This window comes from Canis lupus, chromosome 13 (genome assembly GCF_003254725.2).
Source record: "Canis lupus dingo isolate Sandy chromosome 13, ASM325472v2, whole genome shotgun sequence".
NCBI classification, from domain to species: Eukaryota; Metazoa; Chordata; class Mammalia; order Carnivora; family Canidae; genus Canis; species Canis lupus.
Window position 1 is genome coordinate 60,417,846 of NC_064255.1, and position 17,599 is coordinate 60,435,444.

A 17,599-nucleotide genomic window follows, 5' to 3' on the forward strand; every position below is an offset into this window, starting at 1 on the left:
ACAGAGCTTAAATGTGACCTTGCTATCCCAAGATTTCCTACAGGAGGAATTTTTTTTTTATTTTAAGCCTTTTTGTTACACAACATGACATCTTTATGAAGCATTTTTGTTTTGTTATTAAGAAATAAATGTGTCTTGCTCCTTGAGATCTCCTTGGCTTCAGCAACTTGTATTTATACTGTAGACCAGTAAGAATATATTTCAAAGACAGGCTAACAAAGTTCAAGTAAAAGTTATTTGTTATATATTGGAGCTACTAACTGGCATCAGGTGAGTATTAGAGATTATCAGCATAAATAACAGTGTCAAAAATGAACTGAATTCATAGATATTGATTGACTTCCTTATTGCATTCTTTGATGTTGGTTATATAGTCATCGTTTGCATACTGATCTTCTGATAAAACTTTAAACTACGTTTATTTGCTCAATTGTTTTTCTTCTGACTTTTCTTCCAACCTATTTAGATCTCATTTAATATTATGCTGTTGTACATCTCCCTGTAGAGCAATCAGGTTTTGTCAACATTGCACTAGAAGTATCTTAAAATGCCATTCCTGGGCCATTTTCTCTCTGATTTAGCTTTTACCCTTCTCTTAAAGCAACAAAGACTTGGCTTGATTCTGAAGCCCCTCTATTAAGGTGATAGTTGGAGAAAATAATTAACATGACATGCGCTGCCTTAGAGCTGAAGTTTTGTTATTCATTTCACTTATTTGTCTCATTTCTGTGTTTGAGTTTCTTCTCATGCCAAATCTGTATTTTTCAAAATTTTGGTGAAAAAATGTTGCTGTTTCAGTACAGGCATGGAGCCTCTCTTCCTAAGCTAGATAACTTGGTGAGTATTTTCATTCATTTTTTATAATATATACAGGTACATATCAACTAAATATTAAATATTGTAAGAAGTACACTTGAGAGGGTAAAACACTATTAAATATGTCAGGAGAAACAAAGATGGGATGAAAACTTAAGAACTTACATAGTCTTTGTACTCCATAGCAACCATTATGCATATTATTTTCTGTTAAAAAAAAAAAAAGCTAATCAGAGACTTTCATCCAATCATGAATTTTTAGAGATGGAAGGAAACTATCAGTCGTCCAGTATAATATATTAACTTTACAAAAGAGAAAATAAGTGGCACTTTGTACTGGCAAAATAAAAAACTACATCTTCTTATTCAAGTGTGTAACACTATCAAAAATCTCAGCAACAGCTACTATAGAGATTAAATGGATGATTAGGTAAGAGAGAAATTAAACGACCAAAAGTTACCCAAAATCTGGGCCATAATCTTAGAAAGTAGATTTAGAAAAGAACATATTTCCCAATATTCTCTTTATTAGTTTCCTTGTGTTCTTGTGAGCCTATACTGGAAACACTAGCTTTAGTTGTTATTTTTAATTTTCTACAATGTCGTTATTCTAAAAATCGTAATTAACTGGAAAGGCATTTACATATTACTCCTTCCTGATTCTTATATCATATCTCCTGATTCTTCTGATATATAAAAGGTAATTGATTACACTTATAATTTAGGAAAATGCTGAAGTGTCCTTTAATTATATTGCTCCTATGGGAAGCAAACAGAAGGATGGCATTGGCTCAAAATACTTCTAGATGCATTTCATGCCCAGAAAAAGGAAGGAAGAACAAAAAAGACTGAGCAACTACTGGTGTCTATATGCTAGGAATTGTGTTGTATCTGATGTACCACGAAAATAAATCATTCTGATTAAAACTTTCATTCTCCTCTATTGCATATGCAAATAGAACAGAGTTTTCTTAAGGAGTTACACAAGTAAATACTTCAGAAAAAAACCTCATTCAAAGATGTAACTACAAGTCTTAATTAGACAAGGCTTGCATAAATAACTAGAGGGCGATAAATAAAATCCATGAAAACATTCTCAAACTTCACATGTAAATTCACATTCTCAAACTTCACTTCTACTGTCTTCAATCTTTTCCTCCATATATTTAATCAAAGTATCTAGCAGAGTGATAAATATACCGTTGCCTATATTTTCCTATTTCTCTGACCAGCCCTTGAATGGAAATGATTTTTTAGATGAAATAATAATAAAAGCAATAATAAAAACAATAAAGGGAAGAATAAAAGGATAGGATTCTGGAATATTCCAGCTCATTTAATTAGTTGTATATAATGGAATGTTGTCTATGGCATCTTAGAAAGTAGCTCAAAGTACTGATTTTGGATTGCACCCTTACTGAAGCTGAGATCATCCTGAATGGTGATTATACTCGGACATTACTATGCTGTTCTAAACCAGCCTAGCAACTAGTACCTGAAAGTCACCAATATTCACATTGTTCAGGTAAACTCCTAGTTTCTAAAGTCCATATTCCTGTGCTGTAAACCATCTCCCATCTTCTCAAGTATCAGTCTTCTTTCTCTCTCTCCGTTTTATCTTTCCTTTTTAACCTGACCCTTTTCATAGTTTAGAACAGTACCAGGTAATAACTAGTAGTTTCTTATAAAGCAAAAATGGCAGCCGAGGCCCCCACCATGGTCTATTTCTGTGTTCTCCGTGACAGACAGACAGCTGGGCAGAGTGCCAGCAGTGGAATCATTTCACTGTCCAAAAATAAAATCCAGTTTTGTATTCCAGGTACCAACTGGAAAAATGAAGATTCTCCTGGTCTTTCTAGGTCTGCTTGGTAATTCTTTTGCTATGCCAGTGAGTATCAAAAATTTTTAGGACTTTTCTTTGTATTCTATTGTTGCATAGCTTGGAGATAATTATTGGGTTTATTTCAACTGGTGTTCTGAATTTGTCACCAATATTCTTTCACTACCAGATGCAAATGCCTCGAATGCCTGGATTTAGCAGTAAAAGTGAGGAGGTATGTATATTAATTAAGTCTCTGGGGAGAAGTTTTCCTAAGCCCTGTCCTGAGAGTCCATTAAAAAAAGGAGAACTTTCTGTTACATAAAATTTCTTATGAAAGAGACAGAAAGAGGGAAATTTGAAAGGCTTAAACTCTCAAGTCAAGGCAAAGTAGTAATTTCCCCAGCAGCATACACACTTACATGCTTCAATATTCCTTTCCAAGGTAAATGTAAATATGGGTTCAAGTATAATTAATGTTCGTTTCTTTGCTAAGTTTTCAAGCCATCAAAGATAGACATTTGTACCAAAGGTTTTCAGAACGTAGACACATAAGCATATAGTATCTTCTACATGACTCATAGCCAACGTCATTAGCCAAATTCAGTGTACATCCGAAAGGAGAATCATCTTTTCATAGAATTATCACATTCACAAATCAAGAACTTCAAAAGTTGAGTAGAACATTCAAAAACTTCAAAGTTGGGATCCCTGGGTGGCTCAGGGGTTTGGCGCCTGCCATTGGCCTAGGGCGCGATCCTGGAGTCCCAGGATCGAGTCCCACATCGGGCTCCGGCATGGAGCCTGCTTCTCCCTCTGCCTGTGTCTCCGCCTCTCTCTCTCTCTCTATGTCTATCATAAATAAATAATCTTAAAAAAAAAAAAACTTCAAAGTTGACAAGATTTTTATTTTCTGTATTTTATTTTGATTCTTCTTAAAATAAAATTCCAACTAAAAAAATTAAAGTGACATAAGGTTTTAATTGCATACTTAATTTAAATTCATGCATAGCTAGTAAAAGACATTATGACTGCTATATGTTAAAATCAGAAATTCAACTTCTATCTGGTGATCTGTGGATTGATTAGATAAAAAGTTTTCACTTTGTATTTTTGGATTCTTTTGGTCACAGATGATGCGATATGGTCAATTCAACTTTATGAACTCCCCACATGTAAGTTCCGCTTTGTATTCTGACAATTTCTTATTTATACACAGATAATTACATTATAAAGTTTGTTATAGCTAATAAAGATACCAATCCAGTGTTTTAATTACAGTGTAATCATTATAAGACTTTTAAGGGAGAAAAGTCTCACCTGTCTCCTTACCCCAAATTATTATTATTATTCATTACTGTTGTTCTCTTATGTAAGTAAAAATCGTTATTAATTGCCAACATTCTTTGTATTCAAGAGAAATGGGTTCTGGGAAAAGATCACACAACATACATTCACAAATAATAAGGACAACAAATAGCATAGTAAATACTCCAGTTGTATGTGTGTGGGGGATAAATTTCATATGGATTATCTTGAAAGATAACACTAAAATTATGTAGCAATTATTTTTTTTTAATAAATTTGGGTTAGGGATCCCTGGGTGGCGCAGCGGTTTGGCGCCTGCCTTTGGCCCAGGGCGCGGTCCTGGAAACCCAGGATCAAACCCCACGTCGGGCTCCCGGTGCATGGAGCCTGCTTCTCCCTCCTCCTGTGTCTCTGCCTCTCTCTCTCTCTCTCTCTCTCTCTCTGTGTGACTATCATAAATAAATAAAAATTTAAAAAAATAAAATGCTTTAAAAAAAATTTGGGTTAACCATTAGTGCTAATTCTTAGAACCAACTAATAATGAATCATGTTATCAGTTGGATCTTTTGGCATAATTTTTCTGAAAAAATTACATGACAGTATAACAATATTATATGTCACTCTGGACATTTGTGGTGATCCTAAGAACCACTGGGGGGAAAGATCAAGGACTCCATCAATTTCCACTTATTCTGTTATTCAAGCCATTCTCTTTGAAACCTTCTCACCTACCATCGTCATCCTTGTCAATTTTCTCTTCAAGTATTGATTGACCTCACTCTTTCAAACTCTCATTCTCGGTTCTAGTGACTTTGCCCATGATTTGAAATTTTCATCAAGTTAACTGGCATGAAATTCTGCATCATAATGCAAGATTCACAATTTCACCTTCCATTAATCCCATGGCGTTTATGATGTATTTGTGTTATCACCCAGCAGACAGCAAGATACTGATTAGTGGAGACTGGGAATAGAGACTGGTGTTCAACTAGAGTAGGAATGTTTGAATGGGAACTGACATTATAGGAGGTCAATTCATAAATTAGCTTCTTCAGATTATAACTACTTTTGCTTCCCTGCCAGCCTCAAAGTTGTGGAGATTCTGATAATGAAGAAGGAATTAATGAAAATTTACCAATAACCAAAAACCATAGGCACCATATAAAGATGTTCATACAAAGAATTTGTATTCTCTCTCTCTTCATTATTTTTTTTTCTGTTTGTCACTCCCACTTCCTTTATCTTCTTTCTGCTTTTTCTCCTTTTCTAGTTTATAACAAGTCACAGGAGTTTTGGGTTTGATGTCAACTCCTCTGTAACCTGACTTGTACACTTCTTATGTGAGTCAGTGCTTCAGAGTTAGAAAATTATCAGCCAAATTCTTAAAATGAAATTTCTCACCTAATTCTGTCTTTTGCTTTGTTTGTTTGGTTGGTTTTCTAAAAAAAAAAAAAAAAAAAAAAAACAAATTATTTCCATAAGACAACATTTAAAGAAATGCTAAAGATCTGGAGGCTTCCACTGTTAAGTTTCATAGAATTTTTAAGAAGTTTGGCTGAGTTTTAGAGACTAACATTAGTGGATGAATAAAGGTGGAATCTCAGCCCTTCCACAATTTGACTGTTATTTGCTATCTTTGCAGATGGCACAGCTGGGCCCCTTATATGGGAATAGTATGCCTCAGCTCTTCCCACAGTACCAGATGCCCATGTGGCCTCAACCACCACCCAACACGGGGCACCCACAGAAATCTCCTTCAGCACTCAAACGCCAAAAGAGCAAGACTGATCAAGCCCCTGAGACTCAGAAACCCAACCAGCCTCAACCAAAAAAACCACCACCAAAGCGACCTTTAAAGCAGCCACCACCTACCCCAGCACAGCCAGAAGAGGAAGGCCAGCCACCTCAGGTGAGGCTTGCCCTGCAAAATTCCAAACCAGAGTCAATAAGTGGCCTCAGAGGGATTTGGAGAGCTATACCATCCCCACATACACAATTTATCCAATGTTCCTTAATACAGGTACTGCTATGTATGAAATCGAATCTTTGGCTTTTACATTCTTCTAAGGTGATGCTGCACCACCTACTGAAAATCGCCTGGCAGGTTCAGCCTGCCAGCCTTTGTTTGATTAAAAGTTACCAAAATAGGGGCAGCTCAGTCAGTAGAGGATGCAACTCTTGATCCATAGTCACAAGTTTGAGCCCTGCGTTAGGTGTACAAATTCGTTTAAAAAATTTTTTTTCATTAAAAAAAAAAAATTACCAGGGGACCTGGGTGGCTCAGTTGGTTAAGCATCTACCTTAAGCTCAGATCATGATCCAGGGTTTTGGGGTAGCCCTGCCTCAGGCTCCCCACTTGGCAGGGAGCCTGATTCTCTCTCTCCCTCTGCCCCCCATTCATGCTTTCTCTCTCTCAAATAAATATAAAAAATCTTTTCTTAAAAAAAAATCACCAAAATACTATAACCTTAAAGAGGCTATTTTTAAAATGCAGAGACAGCATGGTATTGTAACATGAAGAGTAAGGGAAAAGAGATTCAAGTTCTATCCCCAGCCCTTATTAGTTGAATGATCTTGAGCAGTCATCTTACCCTTCTGGACTCCAGGTTCCCTATGAGTAAAGAAATAATCTCTAAGTTCCTTCCAGATCTATGCTTTGATGATCCTAAATACTTGAAAGGTTAACACTGCTTCCAGTACTTCTGTGTGGCATAAGTAGTCCTGACAGAAAGCAAGAAGATGTGCAAATGGTTTCTCAAGATACTATCCAGTGTGAAACTTCTAAAATGCTGTCTCTTCATCAATTAACAGATATATTTATTTATTATCAGACACTATTATAGATGTAGAGAATATAAAACTGAATGAAAAGACACTCCTGGATCATTTACCAACTAAGAGATTATAGGCAAATGACTCAACTTCTCTGAACCTCAGAATCTTTAGTGGAAAGGAAATGCCTTTGGCACATGTCTTCTGTGTTTAAATGAGGATTTAATTGGTTTACCTCTATAAAATGCTCAGCACAGTACCTAGAACATAAATGTTTAATGATACTAATACTAACTGTTGTTGTTGTTGTTATTTTTATCAACTCAGGCCTAAAAAAAGGAAATCACAGTTTAATGCAAAGGGAGATGCAGACTCCCAAGTATTGAACAATTGTATTTAATAGGTTTGTTTCGTTTTCCATTTATTCTTCTCACTTCTGCATCACTGTGATTCCTGCTTTCTCTTTAGGCATTCCCACCATTTGGCAATGGGCTATTTCTCTATCAACAGCCACCATGGCAGGTTCCACACGTGAGTTTTTTTCTTTATACTAGAAGTGAAAACTAATGCTAACATGTTATATCTCAAACTGGTATGAGTTCATACTCTCTAAATGGAATACCATATGCCAATTACATATGGCATATGGCATATGGAGAGTATGAAAAAAATCATCATATCTGTAATCATGTAGGAAAAAAATGGTTTAATGAATTTTTTACTCAAATTGGTGACATGAACAGTTGAAATCACCAAACAACTACTAATAACTTAATGAATTGATTTTAAAGGATTGTGTTACTTCACTACTATCCCCCCACTTCCCTAAGAGAATAGAAAATACAAAGATTGTCTTTATTTAATGTAATGGGAAAATTGATACAAAATAGTTTGAAAATCATAAGATAAGCTATGATTAGATTAAGAGCTTGCTATGATATCTTATTACTTCTAGCCACAGATATTTCATTATAAAGAATCTTACAAGATTAATATTTACAAGAATCCTTTAAAGTTTAAAAGTATTAAAATAGGGATGCCTGGGTGGCTCAGCGGTTGAATGTCTGTCTTTGGCTCAGGGCGTGATCCTGGGGTCCTGGGATCGAGTCCCACATCGGGCTCCCTGCATGGAGCCTGCTTCTCCCTCTGCCTGTGTCTCTGCCTCTGTCTCTCGCTCTGTGTGTCTCATGAACAAATAAATAAAATCTTTAAAAAAATAAAATAAAATAAAATAGAACATAATATTAAAATTGCATCACAGGCATTAAAAATCTAAATCACAAAATAAACTATTTGAAGTAAAGAAAAGTTTAAAGGACAATTGTTGTTTAACAGAAACAGCAAATATTTGATGATTTTTTTATTTGCTTATGGCATTGGTTTTTCTTGCCTATAACTCTATAGCCAAGAAGACTCTTTATCAATAAGGAACGATTCACTCAAGGAGTAAGAGTTCCTTACTTTTTTTTCTTTAAAAGAGTGACTTTTTTTTCATTGGCCGTACTGAACTAAGTATTTATTTATTTATTTATTTATTTATTTATTTATTCCCAGTACCCTTGAACTATTGGAGTAGTTTTCTTACTGGTTACTCTGGGTATAATTTTATATAAGTATAAAGTATTTACTAACTAAGGCAGTACCAGGTAAAGATTCAAAAAGCAGATAAACATGATTCTCATGCTCAACTATGATCCCATCCACATAGAACTTCCTGAAGGTCTGTGGGAGTTGGAATACTTTTCTAAATCTTCCCCTGGGGATCCCTGGGTGGCGCAGCGGTTTGGCGCCTGCCTTTGGCCCAGGGCGCGATCCTGGAGACCCGGGATCGAATCCCACGTCAGGCTCCCGGTGCATGGAGCCTGCTTCTCGCTCTGCTTCTCTCTCTCTCTCTCTGTGACTATCATGAATAAACAAATAAAATCTTTAAAAAATAAAAATAAAAAAAAATAAAAATAAAAATAAATCTTCCCCTGAGCAAACACTCAGCCTCCAAGTTTGATTAGGAAAATAAACCTTGCTCAAGTAGAAAAAAAAAACAAACTTATAGTAATAATCCAGGAGAAATTGTCAGTTTGTCATCCTAAATGTGACACAGACTCTAAAAATAGCATCATTATTTAATCTCCATTGTTATATGTTCTAATATGGATGTTTCGATCCTAACAGCACTCAAATCTCTCCCCCCCACTGCCGTGTGTGTGTTTTTGTGTGTGTGTGTCTGTGTGTCTCTGAGTGTGTCTCTGTCTGTGTGTTGGGGGTGATGGGATGGGGGACTGCTAGGAGATGCAGCCATACATGGTATTCTGAGTAGGATAATCTAGAATCCAGCTGAAGCCTTTGTATTTGCCAGTGTTCACTGATGGATTATAATTATAATAATTAGAATTAATAGATAGATTGTGAGAGCTAATGACTCAAAAGCTGAAAACTAGCAATGCTAACACCCAATCACTGAGTTGAACTATTTTAAGATACCGTGAGTTGTACAAGCAAATGGCAGTATAGAATGTGGTTTTCTCTTGCATTCATTATGTTTTGCACATTTTAGAGGGTACCACCAGGTTATGGACGTCCGCCAGCCAGCAATGAAGAAGGCGGGGTGAGTATAAGTAGAGCTACATTCCCCATTAGGAATTACAATCCATTAGCCTGTGCTTTTTAATTCCTATTTTTAAAATTCAACACATGAATTTGTAGCTCAAGTGCCTGTGATATAAGAAAAAAGCCAGTAACAAAAATAAATACATCATTTTTCCTCTACATGTACTGAACTCTCTCCCTCTCTCTCTCCCTTTCTCCCCCACTCCCTCCCTCTCCTTCTCCCCTTTCTTCTCTCTCTCCCTCTCTTTTTCTCTCTTTTATTCTCTGTCTCTCTCTAAGAAGGATAACCTAATAACCTTTGTTCCAGAGTCTTTGGACTCTGGACAGTGATGGAGCAACTAAAAAGCAGAGAAGGAAGGAAACACATCCTAGAAAGTTACCCCCAGAAGGGAATTAAGTAATCATCTAACTCCTTCATTGAACAAATAAACTGAAGCCCCAAAAAGGTAAATTACTATTCAACTACTATCCACTGAGTTAGTGGATAAATTGAACCTAGAGCTTTTTTGACACCCCATCCAATGGCTTCTCTACCACACCACACTAGAAGAGCCAAATGCATGTCACAGAGTGATACATTGTTAAAATATTCTAGCCCCCGTGTCATCAAAAAAGTCATTAAAGTGATTGTGGCATGGAAATCCACCCCTGGAGCTTATTTCCCTTTTTTCTCCCTAAAAATATGATATATCCTCAGTGAAATGACTCTGGAGGATGAGGGGTTGGGAAAGGGAGCAAGGAAGGAGTTAAAATAATGACATTGGAAGTAATGGCATGAGGTGCTTTTAAAAAGGTGTGCCTGGCTGGCCCAGTTAGAAGAGCAAGCAACTCTCCATCTTGAGGGCCTGAGTTTGAGTCCCACGTTGAATATGGAGATTGCTTAAATAAACAAACACACTTTAAATTTTTTTTAATTAAAAAAGTTTAAAAAATAAAATAAAAATATCCTTTTGAAATTAGAATTGCCAGATAAAAATGATTCAGATAATTGCCTGCAACCCAGAAACTGGCACTTCAAATTTTCAAAACAATAACATGAGAAAATAAAAGCATAAGGGCCCAGGCAGTTAGCATAGGCATGAAAAAGTCTGTTTTCCTCCTCCTGTCATGTCACTTAGCATAATGTCCTCAAGGTTCATCCATGTTGTCATCTATTGAAGTTTCCTTCTTTCTTAAGGCTTAGTAGTAGTCCATGGTGTATCTTGACCACATTTGCCTTTTCCATTCACCTGTTGATAAACATTTAGGTTCTATTGTGAATAGTGCTGCAGGTAGTAGTTGTGGTTTACAACTGCATAAAGTACAAGGGGAAGAAAATGAGGCCAGATGTAAGAGTTATGGGCCAGATGATCATAAAAAAATCATTAGTGGTGGCGGCAGCAGTGTTATATAACATATAACACTTATTAGGTGTTTACTAAGTACCAGGCACAGAGCTTTACATATGTTATCTCTTTTGACCCTTATGACAACCTATGAGATAGATATCCTTTTATTATCTTGAGTTTACAAATAATAAATATATATAAACTGACGTTAGCCCCGAGTCATACTATTAATACTGGAGGAACAGGGATTTGAACCCATTATCTGTCTAGAGCTCCACTCTTTAGACCATGCCATGCTGCTTTTTATGTTATGATATGAGGCTTAGAGTTTATCTTGTAAGGTAAGGGCAACTTTAAATAATATTTAAAGGGGAAAGTGACAGAAGTTCCACCACCCCCCACCCCCAGCCTCTACTGTTCTGACAGCAGTGGAGAGACAAGATTAGACGGAAGTAAAATTATACCCGGAGTAACCAGTAAGAAAACTACTCCAATAGTTCAAGGGTACTGGGAATAAAGGAAGTTGGACAGGATGGAAGTTTAGATTTTATAGAACTTGGTTATTAATTGTCTGGGGGAAATAGAGAAAAGGAGAAACCTGGAAAACTGGGTAGATAGTGGCAAATGTTGCTTAGATATAGAATATGGGAAAAGGAAGTTTGGGGGGTGGGGCATAGTCCATTGCAGGTACCCATGAGATCTTCAGTGATGCAGTCTTGCTGCTTCAACCTCAGGAGGGAGTGTCATGGGCCAGACTTATGGCATTGGGGGTGACTGATTTGTATCTGTATTGAAAAAATTGGCCTGCAATAGATTGTTTGAGGCAGGTGTGCAAAATGAGAAAAGAAGAATGAGAAGGATGGAAAATGGAATCCTTTTCTAAAAAGACAAAAACCTCTCAGATTTAGGATCCAGGCCTAGGAAAAGAAAACTGAGAACTAACAGTCTGAAAGAGTACTCAGAGAACCAGAAGGGAACAGAAAGAATTAACTTTGAAGAAAAGAAGTATAGTTAATGGTTTTAAAAGAAGCATGTGGCTAATTTCTCTATCACAGTAAAAAAAATTCCACCCCACAGCACGGTGGGAAACAAAGAGTAATTACCAATTTCCACCTTCTTCCCTACAGAATCCTTACTTTGGATATTTTGGATATCAGGGATTTGGGGGTCGTCCTCCTTATTATTCAGAAGAGATGTTTGAACAAGATTTTGAAAAACCCAAAGAAAAAGATCCTCCTAAAGCAGAGAGTCCGGCCGCTGAGCCCTCGGGTAATTCAACAGGTCCCGAGACTAATTCTACTCAATCAAATCCTGGAGGGAGTCAGAGTGGAAATGACACCAGCCCAACAGGAAACAGTGGCCCTGGCCCAAACACTGTGAGTAATCCTACGGCTCAAAACGGGGTTATCTCACCCGCTACAGTTAATATTTCAGGCCAGGGAGTACCAAGAACTCAAATCTCATGGGGACCAAATCAGCCAAATATTCATGAAAATTATCCAAATCCTAACATCCGAAATTTTCCTGCAGGGAGACAATGGCGTCCCACTGGTACTTTCATGGGGCACAGACAGAATGGGCCTTTTTACCGAAATCAACAGGTACAAAGGGGGCCTCGGTGGAACTCCTTTGCTTTGGAACGCAAACAAGCAATGCGTCCAGGAAATCCAATCTATCGTAAGGCTTATGCTTCTACTGCGAGAGGGAATTCTCCTAATCATGCAGGAAATCTGGGGAATGTCAGAAGAAAGCCTCAGGCACCAAATAAACACCCTATGGGAACCAACGTTGCTCCTCTGGGTCCCAAACATGGTACTGTTGTCCACAATGAAAAAATCCAAAATCCAGGAGAGAAACCAGTAGGCCCAAAAGAAAGAATAGTCATTCCTACAAGGGATCCATCTGGCCCCTGGAGAAACTCTCAAGATTATGGAGTTAACAAATCAAACTATAAACTGTCTCCCCCTGAGAGTAATGTGCTAGTCCCAAATTTTAATTCTGTTGATCAACATGAAAACTCTTATTACTCAAGAGGAGATTCCAGAAGAGCCCCAAATTCTGATGGACAAACCCAAAGCCAGAATTTGCCCAAAGGGATTATTTTAGAGCCAAGAAGAAACCCGTATGAATCAGAAACTAATCGGCCAGAATTAAAGCACAGTACATATCAACCTGTATTCCCTGAGGAAATTCCTCCCCCTGCAAGAGAACATTTTCCTGCTGGAAGAAATACTTGGCATCACCAAGAAATCTCTCCATCTTTTAAGGAAGATCCTGGGAGGCAGGAGGAACTCTTACCTCCTCCTTCCCAGGGCTCTAGGGGAGGTGTTTACTACCCTGACTATAACTCTTATGATCCCAGGGAAAATTCACCATACCTTAGAAGCAATAGATGGGATGAGAGAGATGATTCTCCCAACACAATAGGGCAACCCAGAAATTCGCTATATCCCATAAATACTCCAGAGCTGAAAGAAACAGTCCCTTACAATGAAGAGGACCCAATTGATCCAACTGGAGATGAAACTTTCCCAGGACAAAATAGATGGGGTATGGAAGAGCCAAGCTTTAAAGAAGGTCCAACAGTTAGGCACTATGAAGGCGAGCAATATACCGTAAATCAACCAAAGGAATACCTTCCCTATTCCTTAGATAATCCATCAAAAACCAGGGAGGATTTCCCTTATGGTGAGTTTTACCCCTGGAACCCAGATGAGAATTTTCCATCATATAATACAGCTCCCACTGTACCACCACCTGTGGAGAGCAGGGGCTACTATGCTAATAATGCTGTCAGACAAGAAGAAAGCCCTCTGTTTCCTTCTTGGAACTCCTGGGACCACAGGGTTCAAGCCCAAGGACAGAAAGAAAGGCAGCCATATTTTAACAGAAATTACTGGGATCAGCCAACAACTTTACACAAAGCGCCCCCTAGTCCACCACACCAGAAAGAGAACCAGCCCTATCCTAGTAATTCCCCAGCTGGGCTTCAGAAAAATCCAACATGGCGTGAAGGTGAGAATTTGAATTACGGCATGCAGATTACTAGGTTAAATTCACCAGAGGGAGAACATTTGGCTTTCCCAGATTTAATTCCTCCAAGTTACCCAGCAGGTCAAAAAGAAGCACATGTATTTCACCTAAGCCAGAGAGGCTCTTGCTGTGCTGGTGGCTCCCCAGGACACAAGGACAATCCACTTGCTCTACAGGACTACACTCCACCCTTCGATCTTGCACCAGGGGAGAATGAAGACACCAGTCCTCTGTACACAGAAGATAGTCATGCTAATCATGCAAGAGATACCATCTCTCCTGCCAGCAACCTACCTGGCCAAAGAAACAGCTCAGAGAAAAGAATGCCTGCAGAGAGTCAAAACCTAAGTCCTTTTAGAGATGATGTGTCCACTCTGAGAAGGAACACGCCGTGCTCTATGAAGAATCAACTGAGCCAAAGGGGAATTATGCCGTTTCCTGAAGCCGGTTCCCTTCAATCAAAGAATACACCTTGTCTCACAAGTGATCTTGGAGGAGATGGCAACAATGTTTTGGAAGAGATATTCGAAGACAACCAGCTCAGTGAAAGAACCGTTGACCTTACTCCTGAACAACTTGTTATTGGTACACCTGATGAAGGCCCTGAGCCAGAAGGAATCCAAAGTGAAGTGCAAGGAAATGAGGGTGACAGGCAGCAACAAAGACCATCAAGCATCATACAGTTACCATGCTTTGGCTCCAAAATAACAAACTACCACTCCTCCAGCACAGGAACTCCATCTAGCATCGGAAGGCAAGGCCCATTTGATGAAGAGCCGATTATGCCTACCGAAAATCCTAACTCATTGTCTAGGTTAGCTACTGGGGCACAGTTTCAGAGTATAAATGTAGACCCACTTAGTGCTGATGAACACACTCCATTTGATTCTCTTCAATTAGGGACCAATCCACAGGACCATGTACAAGACTGCTTGCTGCTTCAGGCCTAGGGATTATTGCAACAAAACACTCTTTGGGGAAAGAAAATATGTGATATTCTCCAGTGGTTCCCCAACATTCCCCGCTCCCAGACTCAATTAATTATCTGACCCTCTTGGTGATCCTTAAGTTATCCCCATTCCAGCAATAGGCATAGTGGCCCAGGTGATGCTGATGAGGTTGGGCCTCCAGGGGTTGCTAGATTCCATACTGCCACTAGTTAACACAGACCTTAAAAAGAAGCAGAAAGGCTATGACCTCCATCGCCTTGAAACTTGGAAGCCACTTGTCTGGGTTGGTTTCCCTTTGTTTGTCGATTCTTCCTTTTTCTTTCAAAGCTCCATACTCGCAAAGTTCTCTGGTTTTGCAAGACAGAAAGGCAGATGACCTTTGCATTTTATGTATGGATATCTATATATCAGTATAATCCAAGTGATTGTACAGTTTTTTCTTATGTTGGTCTTTGTCAAGCTTTTTCCCAGCTAATATTCTTCTGACATCTTTTATCTCCCACACTTCCCTCTTTATCATTTCCTTTCTCCCTTCTGGGTTTTCTTTCTGTCAAAATAGCTTCCTATCTTTCTTTCCCCATATTTCCCACCTTCTGTCACTTTTTACATACTACGCTATCATCAACCATCACTAGTCTTTACCTCTACCTTCTTCATTATGCTTTCCCCTCTTCCCATCTTTCTGTTCTGTCTCCTAATGGATCACTTGCCAATCAATCCTTTTCTTCTCTGACCTTCTCCCCTTCAATTTATCTTTTTCCTGCTACACCATTTTCATATCTTAAGACAATGTATCTCTCTTGCTTTTTGTGTCTACTTTCCAAATTCTATGCTAGTTTTCTGATCCAGTCTAATTTTCATTGTAGAAAATATTTCAGAAAGAGTAAACACTGGTACCTCCTTTTGTTTTTAACTTTCTTATGGCCTTTACCAGATAGATACAGCTTAGCCAGAGGAACACATTCGAGAAGTATGGGAGAAGACAGGCTAGTGACCTAGAACTAGCAGCCTGGAGACAAGGCTTAAGAATGTGGGGAGGGAAACACTGCCACTCTGGGACTGAGCATCCAGATAAAAAGTGTGGGACTTGTGACACCCCATCACCAATTCATATTCTGCAGGATCTAGAGAATACACTTTGGGAAACACTATCCTAATCAAATAAGAGAAACACTCAATGGTCAATTTTCCTTAATAGTTTAAGTGACTGTACTGGCATATGCTACTACCAACATAAAGTCTTATTTTTCATGTCCTGGTAGAATTATTTGCAGACATAGTTTCATTATATCCTGATTAAATAGTGTAAATTATTTTGTAAAGTAGAGATTTCTGTATTGCCTTGCTAGAATACATCCAGGGGTTTTGTTTTGTTTTTTAATAATGGCATTTTGGCCTACTATCAGCATATTCCTTCCTAGAGGGGAAGAATGCTCAGAATTATCTAGAAAGTTACTTCTAACTCTAAGGAGTTTCTTAGGAGAAAATTTCCTATAAGAAGATCTGAGATACTTTAGAATATACAATATTGAAAACACCAAGAGGAAAGGAACCTTGTCCTTTGAGTCTACGGAAGGTCTTGGCACAGTGTCTTGCACATAGTAGATACCCAATAAATATTGATTTACCAATTTTAAAATGGCTTTCAAAACTCCCATGAAAATCCTGTGGTGTGCTTTTCCTGTGGGTAAACCATATGAGATACTGAATTAGCCATGTCATATTCTGTAGCTTTATATACTCAGCAACATTTGCAGAACATAGAATCTCAGGGTAAGAAGGGATCTTAGGGGTAGATTATTTAGGTAGATCTTAGAGGTATTATTATTTAGCCACTAAAATCCCCCCACTCACACTTTTATATTTTAATCACACACTGAAAAATCATTAACTTTTTCTATATAAAACTGTCTCTAAAGAATTATCCTCATCAAAATAAAAGTACATTTTTGTTTCATTTTCTTTCTAAATGATCTTTAATCTAGATATGAATACTTTCATTGTAAAATCCGCATTCACTTCAATATTTCATAAAATATATGAATCATATATTTGTTTTGGCACATGTATTGACACATCTTCACCTATGAGGCACCATGGCTTAAATTATCATCTAAGACCTCCATAATGTAAAATGTAAAAGCACAATGGGACAGAAATATCAATAGATATTGAATTTGAGGATACAGAGTGAAAAATAAGGGGAGAGGGAAATGCTTCTATAGAAAAGCACTCTCTCTCATCAGCTCAGGTATCCTTGTACAAACTGGACACCAGGCCTGAGCGACCTACAATAAAGTGATTAGTCTGTGTGTCGTTGGTAAGTTATCAATAAACCCTAAGGTTAAGGTGCCTACAGTGAAGACAGAAGGCTCTGCGAGTGATCCCCTTTTTTTCTACCACCCACACCTCACTGCCACACCCCCACCTCTATGGCAAGTTCCTATGTCTACAGGCTGTCACCTGCTGGTTCTAAAATGACTGGCTATATCCTGGTGGTGTCTTTAGTCAATAAGTAAATAGAAAATAAGAAAATGATGCCTGAGGATAACAAACATGGAAGATAATCCAAAATGAACACACACCTGTTTTACAAGCTTTTCTGTCTCATAGCCTACAATAGATTTCTCTAGAAGGTATCAGCCATAGATCCAGTTGGCTGGGGAAATCTTACACTTTTTCACTTTAAGTAGGAAGCAAAGTAGAATGATGAAATGTGGGGACAGCTACCTCTAAAAACTTGGCCTAGTCGCCATGGTCATGGAGGTTCTTTCTCTGGTTCTCAGATCCCCTGAACATGTTTTACTTTAGTCACTCATATCAGAGTCTCAACTTTTTATAATTTCAAAGAAAATTCACAAGGCATGAGCTTTCAGCTATTTCTCTCACTTGCTTGGCACGTCTCTGCCTTTGCTTCCCACCTGTCTCCTTCAGTCATGACCCTAAAGACCCTTAAGAAGATTCGTCTT

At 38.1% G+C, this 17,599-nt stretch overlaps 1 protein-coding gene across 1 annotated transcript; it reads left to right on the forward strand.

The window, feature by feature from the left end:
• Nucleotides 1-783: 783 nt before the first annotated feature.
• Nucleotides 784-14,630, forward strand: ENAM (enamelin). The gene is made up of 8 exons (XM_025435835.2): nucleotides 784-837; nucleotides 2,636-2,704; nucleotides 2,826-2,870; nucleotides 3,769-3,810; nucleotides 5,586-5,852; nucleotides 7,184-7,246; nucleotides 9,267-9,317; nucleotides 11,775-14,630. Exons 1-8 carry the CDS (start codon nucleotides 784-786, stop codon nucleotides 14,628-14,630), a joined length of 3,447 nt encoding a protein of 1,148 aa, XP_025291620.1.
• The last annotated feature ends 2,969 nt before the right edge of the window (nucleotides 14,631-17,599 follow it).

What these genes read in the sequence shown, in the direction of transcription:
- ENAM (XM_025435835.2), top strand. Translation starts at nt 784, where the DNA reads ATGTTGCTGTTTCAGTACAGGCATGGAGCCTCTCTTCCTAAGCTAGAT. An exon ending in TTCCTAAGCTAGATAACTTG is followed by an intron (nt 838 to 2,635) that starts GTGAGTATTTTC and finishes TTTGTATTCCAG; the next exon opens with GTACCAACTGGAAAAATGAA. An exon ending in GTAATTCTTTTGCTATGCCA is followed by an intron (nt 2,705 to 2,825) that starts GTGAGTATCAAA and finishes TTTCACTACCAG; the next exon opens with ATGCAAATGCCTCGAATGCC.